The following is a 22,445-nucleotide window of genomic DNA, read 5'->3' on the forward strand; positions in this document are numbered from 1 at the left end:
ATAATATGTATGATAATATATAAATTTAAGTTATTAATAATAAACCTGTCTACACATTTCAACAATGTTCCAAGCCACCTTAGGACCACGAATACTGGAAAAAGAGGTACAACTGGTACAGGGGTGCTGCTTTGGATACCCTAGGTTGTGTTCTTTCATTCCCCTGCATTGAAAATCTAGACATGTCATGGCTTCAAAAATACCAGCAGTGGTAATCAATGATTGGATTCAGTTCTATGTTGTAAAATGACCAAATACACAGATACCAGGCCATTAAATTTTTATTTTAGATGCATTGATTGAGCTTGTAAAGGATGACAGGCTGCTTATAGATGTGGAATTTGTATGACAATAAAACATCTCATTCCCATGGCTGCATTCTTGTGGATAAAAGATGGTCATAATGAAGCCCACAGGCAAGATTATTATGCCAAGGAGAAGGATTAAGCAAGGCAAAAAGTTGCTGGGGTGGTACCAGTGATCGGTAGACAACTTTAAATAGCAGGCTGTGGGGATGATGAAGACAAGTGGTGTAGCGCTAAGAACTCCCTGAAATAAAAAAGTCAAAGTTAGGTGCAACCTATTCCCATTATATATCTCCATTTTTCAGGTAGACTCTGGGATCTGAATCACCTACTAGATTCTTTTACCAATGGCAGTGGTAAATTTCTCTCAGTTGGTTGTCACAGATATAGGAAATGTCTTGATAGAGAATGAAACCCTACTCCACATTATTTAAAAATAATGTTGGTCAATGACTAGAACGACCAGCCTCATTACCCAAAAGGAATGTGTAAAAAGTGTAAGACAATAGGTAGGCCTCAAAACAATGCCATTCATTTCTAGTTTGGGAATGTTGAACATTTTAAAGGACACCTTGTTAAAATGCAGCAGAAGCATATTGGCAGCTTGTTTAACTTGACAGTAATCTCTCCCATTAGGATTTATGTTTTAGGTGAAATCATATGTTCCACTTTCAAAATCTGGGATCAGGCAGGACTTTATTGCAGAAATGGTCAGGCGATGTCCCTTCTGCAATAATCATTCTTACCTGCCTAATTGCTGTCCTGTCTGTCACAAATCACTGAGTTGCACATGCACAGCTCAGCGTAGGAAGCTGGGATACCCAGAGCAATTCAGTTTTTCCTGTGGCTGCTAGGACTGAATGAGTGCCTGGGTGGGAGTTAGGTCATCCCCGTCCAGGCCAATCCAGATGGCCAAAGATCGAAACCAGGAAGAGAAAATATAAAGATGGCAGCACCTATGACAGAACAGAGACAGGTAAGTGCAAATCAAAAATTGTGATCAGGCAGGTAAGATTAGTTTATTGCAGGGACATTGGTTTAGTTCCACTTTACCATTCCCAGACTGGAACTGAAGAGGGCTAAAGTCTGCTGATATATTTTGCATTTTCTCTCCTCTTTACCCCTATTAAAATGTTAAATGTAATAAAATAACACCTTTCTGTTTTCCAACATCATCACTATGTTCTTGTCCTTCTCTTTGCAATACAGGCAGATCTTAGTGGGTAGGAAGAGACAACATTCTGTACACAACCGTTTATAATGCTGAGCCTCCAGGTGGAAAGAACAAAATAATCTGTAAAATCAATGGGTGGACCATGGTCAGTAAACCTGGGGAGGAAAGGTCTAGATGATACTGGAGCTCCTCCAGAAAGGAAAGGAGGTGGCTCTATCTGACTCAGTGGAGCTTTTAATGCATACACTGGGAAGTGTACATTATGCAGTAAAATCATTGCAAACCATTTCAATCCAGGACAGTCTGTACAACAGGAAAAGAGAAGGCTGAAGTTCACTTTTAGGGGCAGGTTCAGACCATAAATATGGCTACATTCCCAGCATCTGAATATACTGTATATATCAGTACCTTTGTTGATGGAAAGCAATACCATAATAGATTCTAGGTAATACCATACTTACATTAAGCTCCAGCACCATCCCAAGGCAATCAGACAGCAAAGATATAATGGTGGTTAGAGTCACAACTAATAGCGTCACTGTGAAATGTAACACAGTAGATAGGTTTCCGCCAAAGAAGACATTGGAAATTACCTGCAGAGAAGACAAATACCTGTTGTATGTGTGATCACTTTCATATTTCATTCCATTCTGGCCCTGGCAAGAACTGAGACAGCAGCGCCACCAACTGTGTGATAAGTGAACTAGTCAGGCTGCTTAAAGGTAACACACAGACAGGTAAAAAGTGAACCTTTGTTGGCTTTAATGGCCAGGGATAGTTGTTGGGTTGTTTGTGTCTATGTAGGTGTCATATGTCTGACACTTACCTCTCTGGCCACAAAACACTCCATCGGGTAGGTCAATATAATTGTTATTGCATAGCAAAATCTTCCCACGGTGGCCAGGTTGTCATCCTTACAATAATTCTCAAACAGGTCCCCTATAATGATGAGATGACAATCAAAGTCTGATATCATGCTATAATACCAATAAATTGAAAACCAATAAATGTTATAATTGAGTCAAGGCACATGTGCATTCAATAAACACTTGGGTGTGATTGCCCTCATCTCTTACAGTATTTGAAGCTGAACTTCAGGCAGCTTCAGGCAGGTTTTCTGCTTTACAAGGACTGCAAGCAGCTGATACCAAGACAAATCCAAGCACTTGTGTTGCTTGCAATAAAAATACATTGAATAATGTATTCATGAATACAGAGAAATGGAGAGGATACACTTTCATCAGTGAAGCTGGGTGATCTAGCAAACCTGGAATGGAATCATAAAATGATTTGCTATTTTTTGGCAAATGTTTTCAATCCTGGACCAGATTCATTCCAGATTAATGGATCACCCAACTTCACTGATCAAAGTGTATCCTCTCTAGTCTTGGAGAGCTTTGATAAATCAGGGCCCATGTCCTAGTGACCTAAGAAAAAGTAAGGAAATATGGGCTTCTGATGGAGACTACAAGTGTCCCTTTCAACAAACAGTAAGCAGATATTGTGCAGTGTTGACACCATTGGGAGAAAGGTCATGCAGCTATTGCTAGTGTCCATGTAGACAGGAAAAGGTTGTAAACTGGCTCTAGGAATTCAGCAGCACTGAGATGTAACGAAGGTTGAAAAGAAAAATGTTAATCAGTTGAGGTTTACATCTACGTATACTGAAAGCTTTAGAGACACACATTAGAGGCTTTTCCTGTTTATTGCACATGGTATTTTTTATTTTATTTGAAGTAAATAATCATTTTTATCCCGTGTAATAAACTAAATACTTAATTTTTATTGTTTTCAATTGAAATGTATTTCCTAATTGCATAATATGAAAATATTTTCATTTTTTTAAAACATCTTTTTGAGTACATTTCCACAGGCCTTGCACTAATGTGTTGAAAATGAAAACCACAAAAAAATCAAATACATAAGGTAGCGATATTTTTCTTGCACAGCAATTTCATTGTGGAAATGTGAAATCAGCAAGATTTGAAATCCAGTATTATGAGAAAAAGAATGAAATATTTTGTATCATTTCCATTAAAAAAACGGCAATCTGTTAAAGTGGAACTAAACCTGAAATGGTGAGCAGGTAGGTTCTTTATTGCAAAAAGGACAGGTCTCCTCTGCAAATAAAAAAAACTTACCTGCCTGTCTGCAATTATTTGAAATAACCTCTCCTTTCACTTTTTATAATACCGAATATCTTCACTCATTTTGACCAAACCAATAGGTGACAAGTATGCTTTATTGCAGAATAAATATTGCTTGTCTCTTCTGCAATAAAGAATCTGTCTGCTCACAATATTTTAATTTTTAAGTTTACTTTGAAACTGGAATGAAATTACTGCATTGGGCAAAAACACAAAACAATGACATTTCCTGTGCCAGTGCATTGTCATTGACATTTATCAATTCTGTTGTCATGTGATGAACAGTTAAGTGAATTTTTGGCAGATCTAAGATAATTTTATCATAATTAACCCCCTTCCAGGCTTATGGTTGCAAACAGTATGTTGCCTCAAAGTGCTATGAGCCTAGAAGCAACAAACCATACTGTGTGTAACGCATTGCATGTGTTGTCTTTGCGTTAGCATTGTGATTCTCCAGGGGAGGAAAAGCAACCTCATGGCCAGAAGTAACATGTTGCGTCCAGGAACCGGGTTTAAACCCCACCACTAAACAAAAGCAACCACTTGCAAACCACTTGCATTGGTTGAATGGTAGCTGTTGGGAGCATGGTGGAGCCTGTAGTACAATGCTTCAGTCACCTGGAAGTCCGAAATAGGCCTTAAGCTACCTGTATGTCCTGCAATATGTTTAACTAATAAAATATAAATCTATCACACATTTCAGATATTTCCTGGAATATTTGCATGGAAAACAAACAAAGCAAACACACCAACATGACCTTGGCTATGTAAATACTGGGCACTGCTTAATGTGAATGTTACCATAGCTACTGGAATATTCACACAAGGCTTGTGGTTATTTATAACTTAGTTATAATAACTTTGTATTTAAATATAGCCGGGTGTATAGAGGGATGTCCCCTCAAGGAAGATATTTGTCTTTGAAGTTTGAGCTCCTGAAAATGAAAGGACTTGTTAGGTATCCACAGGTAAAGTTAGGTAAGGGGGAAGGTGTGTACATATATATATATATATATATATATATACAAAACAAATATGGATGTGGCCAGTTATGGTCGTAAATGCTCTTTAAGTTTCTTTAAAAAAAAAAAAAAAAATTAATAGCTTTTTACTTTACTGCAATTATGAGGTAGAAATATGATATGAAAAATCATCAAATGACTATTTATTACCTTGGGTGAATCCTGTGAAAGATATATATCCAAAAATTGAGTACTGAAGGCTGATAATCAGGGACATTATCATTGATACATGTGTAATACGGGACCAGCTGCTGACTGTTGGTTTTTCTAAGGATCCATAAATCAGAAAACAGGCGTGGTGACACATAAACACTGGAATAAAGAAGTAGCGGAGATAATACAACTTACTTGGTGTAGATAAAAACAAGTATTATACATAAAATGTAAATGTAAAATATTTAAATAATCCCTCCAAATGGATTTTAATGTACTTGTTTTACCTTATTTTCATAGAGTAGAAATTTAACCCCCAAATCACTTTGTTCCTTGATATTTTCGGTATATTTAAAGTAACATTTTTTTCTTTTAAATTTGCATCGAGTAGAAGAGAATTAAAACTAAATAAAGACCCGAAGCAAACAAAAAAAAAAAATGAATGGAAGGCCACGTGATAAGGTATGGAATAGTATGGAAAAAGAAGTGTTAATGAAGTGGCAAAAAGATCCGGGATTAGAGGAGCCTTGCGCTACACAGGGTGAGAGATGGATACAAGTTCAACTGTCTCGAGGAGGTGTGGTAGCGGCTGGAGGCCTTATTGGTGAACGGAAGTATCCAGGGAAAAAGGGGTGTTGGTCTGTACTTTCACTGAAATTCAAAAAGTCCAGAAAAGCTATCTGGGTGTTATATAATGTGATATAATGTTTCTGTGCATTGGTAAATTAAATTGTGAGTTCTGGTAATAAAAGGCTGCTATTACATTATATTGTTACTCTTTTAGGGGACAGTTAGTGATATGACAATGGACTGTAAAGTGCTGCGCCATATAAATACTGTATGTCGGCGCCATATAAATACTGGCTAATAAACAACCCTTTTTTACAGAGAGTAATGGTCTATTTATAAATGTTAATGTTATAAATTCACCCAGGATTGATCTGACTTTAACCAAAGTTTACATTTCTGATTCAATTACAAAAATGTATGAATCATAAGAAAAAGTTTATTTTTGATTGATGGCTTTATGAAGGTTTATACACTGAAATGTATATACATACTCTTCTGTATTGTGAATCATTCTGGGGCATTTATGTTGTTTTTCGATTATAGAACAGGTATGACAGTTGGATAGATTTGAGAACTCCTGGGATTTTGTTACTGGAACCTCCAGAACCTAAATTAGAAAAGGACTTCTAATTTAACATGATAGCTAATACACAAAACTAAAACACACAACTGTCAGGTGAGTTCATAATAAAGAGAAAAACTTACCAAAAGACATCACTCCAACAGCTTGTACTGCATTCCAGTTTGCAAAATCCCATGCATGTTCAGTGTGTGGTCTAGAGTGTAATGAACAAAGTTGTTGGTTACACTGTGCAGCCCTGACACTTATATTAAATAGCACATCAACCAAAATTTGGACAAACAAAGTAGGGGACTAATCATGTTGTGTCCTGATTATGTTTTTCAGGTACATAGATATGATATTTACTTTCTGAAATATGATCATTTAGACCAGGGCTACCCAACTGGCAGTCAGCGGGCTCCATGTTCCCTGTAGGACTTTCTTTTATGTCCTGCATGGTTCCAGCTCCAGCCAATGCTGGACATAGCTAATAATGGGCACTCTGTGCAGAACTGACATGGGCCACCCCACGGAACTGACTTGGATCCCCTTGTTGTCCGAGGAGGGTTTGGGGCCAACAATGACATAGGAGGAGCGAACTCTGCTCAGCTTACAATCTAAGAGGTTAATAAAGAAGGTTTATTATTACTACCACTGACACCAATGAATGGTGAAAATAAAGGGGTAGGGGGGTATTTTTGAACACCAATCAGGAGTGTATTAATACTCTGAAAGCAATTAATGGGGATTTATTGCTGTGTTTGTTCTGAGCAGAAACCTATGCATGGCCATGTCTGTGTTGCACTTTCAGGGGAATTTCATGTTATATACATGTACTTTTCTAATCCTAATACAATGGGATTAATTAATTAAACCCTACAAGGCTGCAGAGGATACACTTTAATCAGTGAACCTGAGTGATCCAGCAAACCTGTAAAGGATTTCCTTCAAAAAAATTTGCTAGTTTTTAGCAAATGTTTTCAATCCTGGACTAGACATTTCAGATTTGCTGGATTACCCAGGTTCACTGATGAAAGTGTATCCTCTCCAGTCTTGGAGAGCTTTAAATATCAGGCCCAATGCATATGGGCATCCTCAAATGCAAAATACTTGCTTTAGTTCTGGTGGCCTCTTAAGTTGCCCACAGCTAATAGATAACCCCCCGATAGATTATGAGCAGCCTATATGCTGGCAAGAAGAACACTCTCAGGTGTCAGAAACGGGCTGCCAACGGGGCAGACATCCATACCAGGGCTCAATGAAAAGACCATGACTTTTGCAATGCTGGTACTTTTAAACATGAAATTTCTGATGACAGCTCTGATGTCAAAGTTATGTCACTGCAGGCAGCACAGACTCTTCATTTCTGTGTTGTTTGTTACTGGGTTTTTGTCAGGCAGCTTTACAAACATACCGTATTTTTCGGACCATAAGACGCACTTTTTTTCCCCCTAAAGTGGGGGGAAAATCAGGGTGCGTCTTATGGTCCGAATGCATATTTTTTTACTTACCTGTATCCCCGCCGGTCCCCGCAGCCAGTGTCCTCTTCCTGTGTCCCAGCGTGCGGCACTTGTGCCCGCCCACGAAGGCGGCGCCGATTGGTTTGATGAATGCCGATCGGCGCCGCCTTCATGGGCGGGCACAAGTGCCGCACGCTGGGTCTCAGGGAAACACAGAGGAGGAACACAGACAGAGGCAGATAGCAGCCAATGTCTGTGTTCCTCCTCTGTAGGAGGCTGCTATCTGCCTCTGTCTGTGTTCCTCCTCTGTGTTTCCCTGTCTTCCAGCGTGTGGCACTTGTGCCCGCCCATGAAGGCGGCGCCGATCGGCATTCATGAAATCAATCGGCGCCGCCTTTGTGGGCGGGCACAAGTGTCACACGCTGGAAGACAGGGAAACACAGAGGAGGAACACAGACAGAGGCAGATAGCAGCCAATGTCTGTGTTCCTCCTCTGTGTTCCAGCGTGCGGCACTTGTGCCCGCCCACGAAGGCGGCGCCGATTGATTTCATGAATGCCGATCGGCGCCGCCTTCATGGGCGGGCACAAGTGCCGCACGCTGGATCTCAGGGGAAATCAAATGAATTTTTTTTTTCTTGTTTTCCCGTGCGGAAAACCTGGTGCGTCTTATAGTCCGGAGCGTCTAATGGTCCGAAAAATACGGTATTTATGTAAGGTAGCTCAGTGGCTCAGAGGTTAGCACTATGGCCTTTGCAGCACTAGGTCCCAGGTTTGAATCTCAGCCAGGACATCTGCATGGAGTTTGCAGGTTCTCCCAGTGTTTATGTGGCCAGATTCTAAAAAAAAAACATGCAGTTAGGTTAATTGGCATTCCCCTTAGATAATGACATATGACTATAGTAGGGACATTAGACTTCATAAAATGTGGAGTAATATGTTTGTGCTATATAAATACTGTATTGTAAGCTATTTGGGGCTGGGCAGGGTCCTGTCTGTCATTTGCAACCCCCTATTTAATATACAGTGCTGTGTAATATGTTGGTGCTATATAAATCCTGTGTATTAATAGTAATAGTATGTGCAACATTATCTGCACTGCACATTGTTGCACCCAGGTAGTAGTATACCCTTTTTTTGTACAACAGCTTCACCCTTGAAGTCCACTGATAGTTTATGCCGATCTCCAAGCATCATATCTGTCCTTTCTTTCTTTGAACAGTTTTATTAGAGAGGATTTTATGGGAATTATAAAGTAAAACAAGACAATCATTTCCTATCACAGTCTTTAAATTTCCCACTGTCGGCCCACACAAACCAAACATTCTGCTCTTTGATTCCCAAGCTCCCATTTGCAGGAACAGTTTTTCCCACAGTTAGTCAATTATTTGCTTTTACTGCATTTGTTTACTCAGCTATTATGTCAGCTGAGTGATTGGACTGCGATTTAGAGGAAAATGTCAGATATGGAGAGACGTTCAGGCCGGTCATTCAGTCCAATCTTACAAAATACAAATTCTGTATGATGTATGGATCTTGCATGAATAGTAAATAGGAAATATAAATTTGCAAAATTTTAGATTTACCAGACATGCATGAATTTTTTTTATCAAATACTGTTCACAGTCTTATGATCTGCTATAGAGGACACAGGTCAGTGTGTTGAAAGAATTGATTTCTTAAAAGTCATTTGATATTTGTTAGCAATCCTGGACCAGATCTATTTCAGGTTTGCTGGATCTCCCAGGTTCAATGATGAAAGTGTATCCTCTCCAGCCTTGGAAAGCTTTAATAAATCAGGCCCACTGAGACTAATAAAAGCTGATCTCCAGCCTTGCCTTCAGTTTTGCATAGATGTACAGGCTTCTCTCCCCTGCTGAAATTGATTTCACTGCGCAGCTTCTCACAGTGAGCATTAGAATCAGCATCAAGTCAGACAGAGTTTGGCTCTTTTTTTGGTTAGAAGGTTACATCATATCCTTTGACTATCCCCTCCTGTGTACGTATCCCACTCCTTTCATTCACTGAATGTCTGTTCTTTAAAAAATATTTATTATCTTTTATGGGAATTTTTTGGGGTGGTCTGCTTAGGCAGGGTGCTGTGATATTTTTGGGAAGCTGTATATAGCTCCTTGCTGGCCCTTCTTACCATGATCTGCCTGCATTTCTCAGAGAAGTACAGGAAAACAGTTAGAATATCACTTGGTCTAAAATATAAAATATTTTTATATCATAAGGTATATATAAAACAGAACTATATATGTATTAGTATGTTGATGAAGAAGAGAAAAAAGGAATTAGGAAACACAAACTATAAGCAGATTATGTCATGTGACAAGAGACTGGGGTAACACAGAGACATGTATCTTTAATTATTCATATCAGCACAGTGTAATAACTAATTGGGTGAATGTCCTGAGATCAGCAAGCATTGGGAAAGTTTTCTGTCCAAAATATATTGTATGGAATAAGGTAATGTAAAAAATGATTCTCCAGTGGTTACAGTTAGATATATAATCTGGCATTAGCTGTATAATCCGGCATTCATCATGGGTAAATATGTTTTTGTTTGTGTTAGTTTTAACATTTTTGTGGTATCTGTGAATTCCAAAGTTGTACAAAGCCCCATTATTGCAGAGAAAGCCTTATATAGAAGTAAACCTGACAGATGATGCCCTCTGCTGGAGAAACAGCAAACAGTACAGAAGGTAATTGGTAAAGCAGGGACTATGAACTCACCAACACTATTAGCATTACTTGATGGAGTCCTTATTTCAAAGTGCTATATCTTAAAAAGTAACTAAAAACAATCAGAATTCATTTTGTCACTCTGATCTCAAATTCTGGTCAAATTCCAAAAACAGTAATAGCACATTACTATGGTAAAATCATTTTGAGAATGCAAGCACATTTATTTTTAGCAAGCTTTAAAAATAGCAGACATAAGAATGAGACAAATTTTTTTGTTTAGTTATTTAAACAAGCAAACCATTAAAATATAATCATAAAATAAAGGAGGAATTTATTCACCCAGTATACATTCTAATTCCTTTAGAATAAACAAATTATGCAAAAGTGTATTCTTACATATGAAGATATAACTCTTAGGAAAAGAGGTTTCTGTGCCACTTGGAACACATTAGGCCTGATTCAATAAAGCTTTCTAAGGATACACTTTCATCAGAATGGATTTCTTAAAAGTCATGTGTTAATTGCTAGCAAATGTTTTGAATCCTGGACCAGATCTATTCCGGGTTTGCTGGATCACCCAGCTTCATTGATGAAAGTGTATTCTCTCCAGCCTTGGAGACCTTTAATAAATTAGGCCCATTGTAACAGTCCTGATTTTAAATTGTCTACATGCAAATGTTAGCAAACCTGCTGCTATAGAATACGTAGGAACAGTGGTAGTTTGGGCAAATATGAAGTGGTGCCCAATTGCACAGCATTGCATCTATCTGCACTCCTGCCAGTCTGTCAACTGGGGCCCTGTGGAGGATGGGGGCCCTGGGTATATGATCTGGTCTCATTCTCATTCTCATTCAATATGTAGTAAATATAGTTTTAAGTGTGGATTGTACTAGGTTAGTGTATATATTGTTCCCCTTTTCTGTACCTAAACTACATTATAAATGATTTGGATTTTTTATGGGCCAGTAATGTATAATGGATATTTATTGGTAATGTAGTTCATGTTTGATGAAGGTATCTTCATTTCTGAGGTAGCAGAATATGCTAAATGTGTTGAACACTGAATATGATTAAATAATAAAATAAAAATGTGTGAGAGATCATTTATGGTGTCTTGAAAGATAAATAGGACTGTATCAGTTGGCCAGTTTGCTTCACCCTAATAATGATAATATTAATAATATTAGCGTGGATTGCAGGAGCTCCAGATACATAGTGGTCCAATCTCTGTATCCTGATATCCTGTAAGGTAATTTTATTCATGTAATAATAACTTTTATTAATGATAATTTTTTTAGTGTTTTTATTAGTCTTAAAAACTCCTAGATAACTTTGTAAAGTTAGTAGTGATGGCTGAATTTTGTCCCCTAGGCCCCTAGGCTCAAGTCAATGTGTTTTGTCAGGTTAAAATAGGTACCTTGGTTTATTTTTGAGTATATACAGTATGTTTACTATGTATATATGTATTTTAAATGGGCTGTCAACACACTATTTTTCCAATGGAGTGCATCACAGCAGTAAAAACTTTTTTGCATATTGCATATTTGCAGAATGCCTAGCACTCAAAATGAATGCAAACTACTGCAATGCAAAGTACATATAACCATTTATTATTATTATTATTATTAATAATAATATTAATATTATTACACAGTATTTATATAGCACAATACATTACGCAGAGTCGTGTCACTAGCTGTCCCTCAAAGCAGCTCACAATGTCCTTACCATAGTCATATGTCTTTAATACAGTCTAAGGTCAATTTTTGGGAAGAAGCCAATTAACCTAACTGCCATGTTTTTGGAACTATGTGTGCCTTCCCAGATCTGCAACCTATCAGAGTGTTTATGAGTGTTAAGGGAAAATTAGGTTATTAAAATTGTTTATATTGTAACAAGTTTTTACATATATATTTGTTATATATTTGTTATTTATATATATATTTATGTTTTATATAAAATGTTGTTTAATAAACGGCTGACCCCCAGCCAATTTCTTACAAACATGGTTGTTTGCTTTATTTGAAGGGGTTGGGGAAGGGGGTGATGGTAGTTGGCTGGGGTGGATAGGGGAGGGTGACATAGGTGCTACCCAGGTCATGAATGTAATGTATGTATTATAAATGTTAATAATTTTAGTACACGGTACTCACATTACTAAAGTCAGGGATGACGCCCGAATAATTACTATCAGAAGGACAGTAAATGTTAAAAGAAAAGATATCAGTGACACCTGCAAAAAATAAAAATAGGTTTGCATTAGTAAAGAAAAACTTCAGGAGGTGGGGGAAGTAACACACAATAGGAGGGGAGATATTAAATGGTGGGTAAGTAGTGATGGTTTAAAGAGACAGGCAGAAGACAGAGAGGCAAGTTTAAAAAGGTTGGTTTTGAGTGCTCTTTTACATGAGCAGTAACTAGGAGCAAGCCGAATAGGACGAGGAAGACTATTCTGGAGAGTTGGGGCAGCTCTGGAAAAGTCTTGGAGCAGTTTGTGTAATGAGGTTATGAGTAAGAAAGTCATTGGTGGTCATTGGAAGAGTGAAAAAAGGAGTTAGCGGAGTATTTTTCTATCAGGTCAGAAAGGTAAGAGGGACAAGAACTGTGGAGGGATTTGAAGGCAAAGCACAAGATTACAACATTTAATGGGTTCTATATAATTTAGCACCTTCATGCAGAATAGATTGCCATACAATTAGGAATATCTGTTCCTGATATGATCATGCTTATATATCAAACATTAATCTAGAATCTATGACCAGCTTTACCCTTGGCCCACCCTTGGCTTAAAATACTTTCTAATGCATGTGAAATGATCATTAGGAAAATGTCCTCAATTATTATTAGTTCCAATGAATACCTTGCCTAATCTTTGCATGTTGCGGTACAGAGCTATGGGAAGAGTAACCACTGCTGTTGTCCCAAGGATAGCCAAACGGCGATCAGCAAGTATGCTCTCTGAAGACACTGCAAAAAGATAGATAAAAAAATATGAGATTCAAAAGACAAAGCAGGTCCACTTGTATCCGTTTAAAAGCCAGTCCATAAAGGTATTGTGAATATTGGACATGACAAGTACAACCATCATGAGAGCGGTATGGGAGCTGCTGGCCTTCTGAAAATCAGAGTTTCTTGGCTGTGTCTGGTTTCAATACATTTAGGTCGCAAAACCAAAACATAGTGTAAATGACTGTCAGAAAACCTTATATTTACATGGTGGCAGATGTAGCCATTAGTGGGCCCCTGTGCAGATTTGACTTAGGGTCCCCCCCACTGAACTGACTTGGAGCCCCTATTGGCTGAGGACAGCCAGGGGCCCTTATGCAGGGCACACTTTGCACCTTCCTTTGTCCACCCCTGTATCTACACTTGTTCCCAGTTCAGTAATTTAGAAAGATTTAAAGCTAAAGCACCAATGACGGACAGGGACTAATGTTCTCAAAACAAGGCATCAGAAACCACCAATGCATAGTTCTCTCTTGACAGGTACAATTTTAATAAAACTACATCCTTGAAAAATGTACACGTAATAAAAACAGTTTAGGGAAGAAGAGAGTGAAGGAGTTGATAAAAAACTAATTAGTGTTAAAGTATAGGGTAAGTCCAGGAAAAAAATTATTTTTAGTTATGTGTAGGGGGTTAAAACTCCTATTAGGTTATTTTATGCTTTCTTCACCCTACTAGGGATTTCCTTTCACTTCCTGACCAAGAGATGCAAAAAGAAATTAAAGTACCTTAATTTACATCCTTGCCAGTTGTCCCTACAACAGAATTTTCCCTTACTTACCCTTACAGGATGTTTTTTGTAATGGGATTTTAGGCTGCATAATGCATTAACCAGCTTGCAAATATGACTAGTCTGAACGTACTTTTAATACAGGGCTAAAACATTGTTCAAAAACAGCTTTCACTTTTTACCTGCGATGATCATTCATGATGATTGGCAGGAAACCACCTGTCTGAAAAGTTGTCATCTATATGATGCTAAACCTATAGTCATAAAGGGGTGAATCCAAGGCTTGCGTGGCCTTTTACCAAATCCAGCTGGGTATCCAGAATGTACATTGCAGAATGATGATTTTTAATAAGATATAGGGAGCACACTGTCTGTGATGGTACTTACCTCCTGGAATTCTTTGCAATATTTTTGGCAAAATGTCCCCAGTTATGATGTTATAGCTGATCATTGCTGAAAGGTATAAATGGGATGTCAGGTCACGTCAGATAAAATTTCTGAAATATTCTGACAATTAAATACATATTTAAATCTAAATATCAAAAGCATGGCACAGAAATTAATCCTTGAAGATTATCTCTATAAAGGAATGATTGGAGAACTCTCACATTATCACTTTTGGATTCGTCTGCATATTTTTACATGTGAATGTATCTGATCTGCAGATATTCACACAATGTCGAAAACCAGGTAATTTTTATTCATAAAGCATGAAATTCTGCAGATTGGACAAAGCTAGGGATTGTTAGAGTGGTGTTTCCTAACCAGAGTTCCTCCAGAGGTTGCTAGAAGTTCCCTGAGCAATGAGCAGTTTGTGCCTCTCGTGTCAGTGTAAATGACGCCAATGATCTTTCGGCTTTCTGTAAAGGTGACATTCTTCCCAATGGCCAGCAATGTGGGAGGCATTCTTCCCACTGACCACCACACTAATATACTGTGAGCTGTGGATATAGTAATTATAGTAGGGGATCCTTGAAGACTTAAAGGTTATTTCAATGGTTCCCCCATGTTAAAAATTATGAGAAAGGCTGTGTTAGAGAGTAGTGATTAGAGAAAGATAGAAATTTAAAGCTGGAAAAACTCAATTTACAGATACTATTAGATGAGATATCAAATTGAAAAGCAAGAAACACTTTAAATATAGCTTTTCTTCTCTGCATCATTTTTATAATTTGATAAATTCAGAATAAAAAAGAGACATAAATATGATTCTTGAGCAGCCCATTTATTTATTGTCTATTGTCTTCTTACAACCTTTCCTTTTTTACTAGTAGAGTTCCCCCACACTAAACTTGTCAACCCAGTGCAGCTATAGCACTTTGTGCCCAGGGGCAAACCATGCTGGATCATAAAAGGGCCTTTTCTAATTTGCTAAAACGCCTTTGCTGTGTTATCCCACCCTTCACTGGAACCACCTAAAAAGCTATTTTTTCCTTTTGGGTTCTGATGTCTATGAAGCTTACAAAGGTATGATTATAAAGTTTAAGGACTCCACAAACTTAAGGTGTTGCTATACTTACAGAAGATTCTACTATCAGATTTAATGTGTGTAGGGAGCCTTTGACTATAATGATGGTTGTGGTAAAGAGAACAGAGCCATGATTTATATTTAATATTAAACTGTATTTATAAAACACCAACATATTACACAGTACACAGTACATTAAATAGGAATTTTGAATGTGGCCATCCGAGATCCACATGGGTATAAAATAAATTACCTGCAAAGGGATATAAAAACTGTAATGCTGACACAGCCATGTATCCAGGAAAACCAAATGTCCTGCTGACAAGAGACTGATATGTTCTGGTGCCAGACATTTCTCCACTCTTAACCAGCAATATCATAGAATAATCTAAAAAAATATTCGACCCACAAAGTGTTAATTAAAAAGATCATCAACAATTTCCACTATATCTGCTATCTGGATTAAGCAAGGATAAATATGACAGTGATTGATATATTACCTTTAAAACAAATCAGCCTAAACTCCTATACAGCACTGCTATCCAGGTTCATTCCATAATAGCCATGTGGTTAGGATGTGGAAGTCTGACCTCTGGTGGCTGGATTGAAGCTTTACAGGCAGACCTTAAATGACTTACAGAAAAGCTCATCACCTTGGGATGGGGTTTACACTTTTTCACTCTGTATTATTTTATGTTTAGGGTGCTGTTGTTACACTTGCCAAATGACTTTACTGATTGTGGCCAACAGAAAGTAAAGCAGGAGTCCAGCAGAAGGCTGGCTACCCAACACACATGGGTATGTTACATGGCAGTGGCAGCACTCACAAGCCCCTGGAAAGAAAAACATTTACCATAAAAAATATTTTTCAAGAGGGAGCCTTCTATTTAATGTTAGGGCAGAGAAGCATTGGGTCGATTTAAAGCTGAACTTTATCCTTCCCTTCCACTGAAATTTCTGACCCTGATTTTACTGCACACTGCACACTGTGACCTTAGTGTGCACTGGAAGCTCCAGCAGATCACATACAGCTCATGTATATATCCTAATTGGAGGATGTCTAGCATCATTTAGACTTTCTCCCATCCCTCGGAACAATCCCTGGCCTGCTTCTTTTAATTCATTGGATTTTAGTTCTTTCAATCATGGTGGCTGAATATCATACATTAGATTGTCTCTCGTTTGGCAACCCCTAATGTACAGTGCTATGTAATATGCTGGTGCTATGTAAATACTGTTTAATAATGATAATAATAATAATAATAATAAAATGTGGGCATTACCACAGCTGTCTACATACAAAAACAGCCATCCTAGGATTGCCCTTTTCCCATGACTGACCTCAAGTCTGACCTTCACCCATAAAGGCATTTTGGTAGTTGCATATTTTGCATTAGGAGCTAAACTTTTGCTTTTGGAGAGCAGTACTGAGGCAAGGGGGGTACAATGTATTCAGGAAGCATTGTACAACACTCTGCTGGTCCCTTCCATAAACCACAATCTACCCAGATTACAAAAAAGTGGCACACTACAATTATATGATTGGGTTTACAATGAGGTATGCAATGAAAATATTAAGGCTTTACTTAAACGTTTTTATTAGAATGTTGATTACAGCGAAAATAAAGAACCTAGGAAGACAAATTGTATGCAAATTATACCTCAGCTTTAGGTAAAATTGAGACTAGTATTCAAATAGAAAACATGTAAAACATCTTTGATTATAGAGGTTTGGTTTGAGATTTAACAGACATTAATTAAAACCCTTTGAACAAATACACCAGTTCTTGTTTTCTGGGCTGTTGTCTCTGCATTTTGCCCCCTGGGGATTTATGAATGCGAACAAGTGTAGATATGTTCCACTAACTCATTTACAGCAAAATCATTTCTCGGAGAAATTTCCGTGGTGCCACATAAAACTAATATACCCCAGAGCAAAACAGGACCCAAGATAAGCAGGAGACAGTCTGTGTGTCCATTGACAGATCCAGATGTAGAAAATAATATGTGAGCAACACAAAAAGGAAAGATTTACTATGTAACAGGGAACATCTACAAATATTAATTGTACCAAAAAATTACAGTTTATAATGTTTGACTCTTATGAGTCAATTTATATAGCAGTGAAACTGACATTCACCAAACATTTAAACAGGAAAATGAGAAAATGGGACTTTTCATGCATCAAGCAATCTTATTAGCACCTTTCTGTATTATACAAATAAACAATCTTGCCAGCAACCTTTATTGTTTTAAATTCAAAACATCCAAAAACACACAAATAAAGGCCTTTAATATCATCATAGTCACCATCTATTGGTTATTTTCATACATAAGCTCTCTACATATTCCTTAAGAAGCGAATACATTTTTTTCGTGAAACGTGTCGATAAATTGGAGAGATCCGATCAACAATTGATGGTGTCTATGATAATATTAAGGGCTTTTATTTGTGTGTTTTTGGATGTTTTTAATTTAAAACAATAAGGGTTACTAGCATTTTAAGGTTGTCTATTTGTATGTTACAGAAGTGCCATTTTCTATTTTTCGTGTTTATATTTAGTTACTTCTTTGGTAATGTGGCATCCATGTACAACCGAGTGGCCTTCGTAAAATATTGTTCATGATTCACTAAACATTCTCAGTGAGCTAATCTTCATGGTCTATGTGTTTTTAGTGGCAATGTTGTATACTGGTGAATGTCAAGTTCAAACAGTAAAAATTAATATTGCATATGAGTGTATTTGCTTTTTTATGTATTTCTGTGTCTGATGATGTTTTTGACATTAGGTTTTTTAATTGAAGATGTTTTTTGCATAAGTATGTGTTCATCATACATTATTACAATTTCCTTGAGTTTATGACCAGCCTAATTAATAACAATTAATTATAATAAATTCAGCCTACCTGTGATATAGGCGACTCCCAGTAATAGCAGAAGACCCAGGGGTAATCCAGCCAGCTTCATAGAGTATGGCAGTCCTATCAGTTCAATGAAATTAAAGTGGTGAGTCTGTTATGGATGAAGATATAACAAATGCAATAGATGGGAAATGGGGCACAAGTATGTGTAAAGCCAAAACTTCTCTGTTTTTAGTAAAGTAGTGATGGGTTGGATCCTCTGTCCATCTATTTATTTATGTTTTACATTTGTTTCTCATTGGAAAAAAACTCTTTCACTTCCTGTACTGTAGACTCAACAGTGATTAAAAACTGATTTTTCCATACAGAAATCCTTTTTCTGTTTTAGTGGCAGCTTAATAATATAGGTTTATCCTCACTTTCATTCTCTATCATAATAAGAGACAATAGGAGAGGGTGAGCCACCCTAATAAGCACAGGGATAGCATTATACTTTAGGTAATAACTTAGCTCATAGAAGCATTGATACTATTATTAGTAGTAACCCATAGAAGCCATAATTAAAGGATAGCCATACTTTCAGTCTTCTGTTCATCTGTCACCGCTTCTGTTTGCTCCTCATTGTAGAGCATGCTGGGGGCCACACAGCCACGTACGCCCTCCTGGATGGCCATCTTTCTTTTCTGTGCATGTTTGGAAATTTTATATATGGAAAGGCCATCCAAAGTTGGTCTGCAACATGATCCTTGCATAAATGAATCTAGATCTTCTCTGCATGCACAGAAGAGACTCAGCCCAGAAAATGTGCAGGGACAGGTGTCCAGATCCTAGCAGACCCACAGCAAAGATCTGAGAGAAGCAGGTACCAATAAGTATAAAACTGGCTGAGGGTAGGGGGGCAGTTATATGATAAGGCTTACTTTACACAGGTAATCTGGCATTTGTTCCTGGGCAGCTGCCAGCCATTGAGAAGTTGCTACCACCATGCTCATTTAATAGGTGGTTATTGGGCGGTTGTGAACTATTCACCTTCATTCACAAGGACTCACATACACCCAGCAATTGCTCTTACCTGTGGTAAGGTAGTGGTAACTGTATTGCTTTGACTGTCCGTGTGAACTAAGAATTACTGTTCTAGAGTTAATTGTCCTTGACATAGTAAATGTATTTACACAAATTCACTGATTTCTAAATTTCATTATTATACCGCAAATGCATACAGAAATCACCATTTATATACTCAAATCTCTCTATAGCAGCTGTACTGTGAATATAGGGCCTACCAAGACAGGGGAGTGTGTGCTGATCATTATCTCGCTGGTGACAAGTGAGCCATTATACAATAAATAGAGGGTGTTATAATTACTGCAGACTGTTGTTTGCTGCAGGGCAAATGTGACAACACATTGATACAACCCAGGTCTTACCTATCATTCCAGTGCCAAGGATGGCATTGATCAAGTTAAATCCAGCCCAGAACACATTGCTAGTCAGTTTTTTGTCTGTTTTATCATCTTCAACAAGTAATTCTGTATCATTTATATCAATCTAAGAAAAACAGAAGTGCCAATAATATTAATATATAATATATATCCATATCCAGTAAAAGGCACAAAAGACAGTGGGTTTTCGCAATTCTCTTCTACTCCTAACATCTTCAAGTATTCAAAGTGCCAGCCCCAGATAATGACAACAAGTTTGGAATAAAGAATACAAAAACCAAGAGGGCTTTTTTAGCATACAAACAAAACTTTACTAAATGCGAAAGATAATGTATATTGCAGCAGCAGTCTATCTAGCCACAAGCTGCTGTGTTGGACCTCCTACAGCCTATGAAGCTGTCCCATGGCTAAAGACAGCACTTCCAGTGATGTAAGGTCACCGTACGAATCTAAAACTACTCAATCATTACTCTGCACCCCAAGATGTCCACAATGCCTGAATGACTCAACCTACCTAAGATCTCCCGGACATTCACATGTCTCCATTACGCCTGAAGAAGCCTACAACAGCGAAACGCATCAGGACCTGAGACAACTGTGATTGTGCATTGGATATTCCTTTTATATATTAGTTTATGGGCAGATCATTTTCAAGTGCTATATCAGTGTGGCAGTGTAAAGCTGCGTACACACTTCCAATTTTTATCGTTCAAAATGAATGACGAACGAACGACGAACGATCGATTGGGCAAAAATCGTTCGTAAAAAAAGTAACCAACGACGCCGACGAACGAGGAAAGTCGTTGGAAATGAAAGACCGGACCGGCGGATCGGATTGGACGACGATCGTTGACCATCGTTCGTGTGTACGACCGTTCTTTGATCGTCCATGGTCTGAGCATGCGTGATGAACGAACGTTCGCTCACTTCCTGTGGTGCACGTAACTTCCTGTAACGTTCAAACGATCGCATCTATTGTGTGTACAATATCTACGAACGATCGTGTCGTTATCTGTATGTACAGGATCGGTGCTATACGATCGTTCGCAGATATCGTGCAGGATCGTTCGTCGTTCGTTTACCAACGATAATAATTGGAAGTGTGTACGTAGCTTTACTATGTCTAGTGCCACTTTGGCCTACATGTCTTACTTACGTTGTATTTTATACGTAAATATTTTTAATTTATCTTTAGCATTTAGTAAAATTTTGTTTGTATGCTAAAAAAATCCTCCTGTTTTCTATTCTTTATTCCAAACCCGTTCTGTTTTGCGTAGTTCTTTCCTGCAGCTCCAAAGGGATGCACTAGTGATGCCATGGTCAAAAAGGGGGCAACCACAATCTACAAGCAGGGGATGCAGGCATATGACATGCAAGTATCAGATGATCAACTTTCCAAATGTGAATGGAGCTTTGCAGCAAAATGAAGATAGTCTACAAGGCAGTTGCTTCTAATAAGTCTTTTTAATGGTCTTTACCAGGTTGCCATTTTTGTAGTGCCACTGTTACATGTTACTTTAGTTTTTTTTCTTATTTTTAAACCTATCTAATGATTTGGTTTGGATTAATTACTCTTAGCATCTTTTGCAGGTATTCTTACCACACTGACCACACTGCCATGTATACCGAAAGTCTTCAAATAAAGGTTCTAAAAGTAACTATCTATAGTGCTATAACGATAATCTGTTACATCAGTCATACACATACTGTTTAATTCACCATATAAAGTATTTTCAGAACTCATGCACATTTAATATATATATTGGATCAAAAGAAGTGTATTTATATCCCAAACTATTATTATTTCTGAAGACAGTAAAAGAGTTTAAATTATGGTTTTAAATGTTAGCAGGACAAATAAAGACAATGAAATTCCCAGAAGGAAACCTGGACAAAATGAAAAAAAACTCACAAATGTTCCAGTTCTTGCCCAATAAAAAAAGTATGGGCTACAGAAACATTTCTACATAACTGACCAAAATATTGTAATTACTACACATCTAGTCTTATGAGTTCATAACCAACAAGTTACAGTTTAACAGGCATGACTCTCTTCTACAAATACGGTAAGTTATATTATAACAACAGTAATGATAATACATGAAAAAAAATACCTGCTCTGTCCAGCTCTCCCGTGTTGAGGTTGTTCTCATTTTGGAAAGTATTCTTTGCGGCCAGGAGTTATACATTTTTATAAAGCAGTCATGATCCAGAAAAGCTCAGAAAACTGAACAAGAAGGATCACTGCAGCAGAGCAAGCTGATATAATAACTATTGCCTTAAAGGCAGTAATGATGATGAGAATCATGCCATCCAATAACAGAAGGGAGTGATGGTCATAAAAAGAAAGCAGAAGGAAAGAATGACTGAGTTCAGATGTATGATAATATGTAACTCAATAAACTGACCTAGGAACCTAAATGGATTAGGGGACACCTAATTTCATAAAGCTGTGGCTTACCACCAGCAACAGAAATGTACTATTAAAAGAATATACATTAAAGTTTGAAAAAAAGTTGCTTTTTGTAGAATTTTAAATTGGAATTTTTTATTTAATTGAAACAATAGTTTCCAAGTGATTCTAGTTCTTGTTGTAGTATGACAATATTCTCATTTTGTCCTCCAATTGTGCTCGTGCATTGTTACATGGGCTTGCAATGAAGTCACAAGCCATTTCTGCTCACATTAGGACTTTGTTTACTATTTACACCTTCAGGAAACCAACCTTTATGCAGCCATTGATGGAGAGCATGTGTGTAGACAGAAAGCTTGGCTCAAGATATCTCAGAGCCACTGCTATCTGACATTTCCTGGTGTTTCAATAGCATGGCTCCCACCATGTGCTGTGGTTTCCT

The 22,445-nt window shown here is 37.6% G+C and overlaps 1 protein-coding gene across 2 annotated transcripts; it reads right to left on the bottom strand.

Annotated features, from left to right (window-relative positions):
- Positions 1-265: 265 nt before the first annotated feature.
- SLC38A11 (solute carrier family 38 member 11) lies at positions 266-21,784 on the bottom strand. 2 transcript variants are annotated; one of them, XM_072416809.1, is made up of 12 exons: positions 21,705-21,784; positions 19,576-19,696; positions 18,194-18,268; positions 15,540-15,674; positions 14,206-14,271; positions 12,943-13,049; positions 12,236-12,315; positions 6,077-6,147; positions 4,799-4,960; positions 2,306-2,418; positions 1,941-2,072; positions 266-549 (listed from the first exon to the last, which is right to left on the bottom strand). In XM_072416809.1, exons 1-12 carry the CDS (start codon positions 21,777-21,779, stop codon positions 274-276), a joined length of 1,413 nt encoding a protein of 470 aa, XP_072272910.1. In that variant the 5' UTR covers positions 21,780-21,784; the 3' UTR covers positions 266-273. The 2 variants fall into 2 exon arrangements, with proteins under 2 accessions (XP_072272910.1, XP_072272911.1); XM_072416810.1 differs by having other exon boundaries at positions 410-1,261.
- Positions 21,785-22,445: the final 661 nt, after the last annotated feature.

Source organism: Pyxicephalus adspersus, chromosome 7 (genome assembly GCF_032062135.1).
Source record: "Pyxicephalus adspersus chromosome 7, UCB_Pads_2.0, whole genome shotgun sequence".
In the NCBI taxonomy this organism is placed as follows: Eukaryota; Metazoa; Chordata; class Amphibia; order Anura; family Pyxicephalidae; genus Pyxicephalus; species Pyxicephalus adspersus.

What these genes read in the sequence shown, in the direction of transcription:
- SLC38A11 (XM_072416809.1), bottom strand. Translation starts at nt 21,779, where the DNA reads ATGTATAACTCCTGGCCGCAAAGAATACTTTCCAAAATGAGAACAACC. An exon ending in GGGAGAGCTGGACAGAGCAG is followed by an intron (nt 19,697 to 21,704) that starts GTATTTTTTTTC and finishes TGTTTTTCTTAG; the next exon opens with ATTGATATAAATGATACAGA. An exon ending in TTTCACAGGATTCACCCAAG is followed by an intron (nt 2,419 to 4,798) that starts GTAATAAATAGT and finishes TCATCATTATAG; the next exon opens with GGGACCTGTTTGAGAATTAT.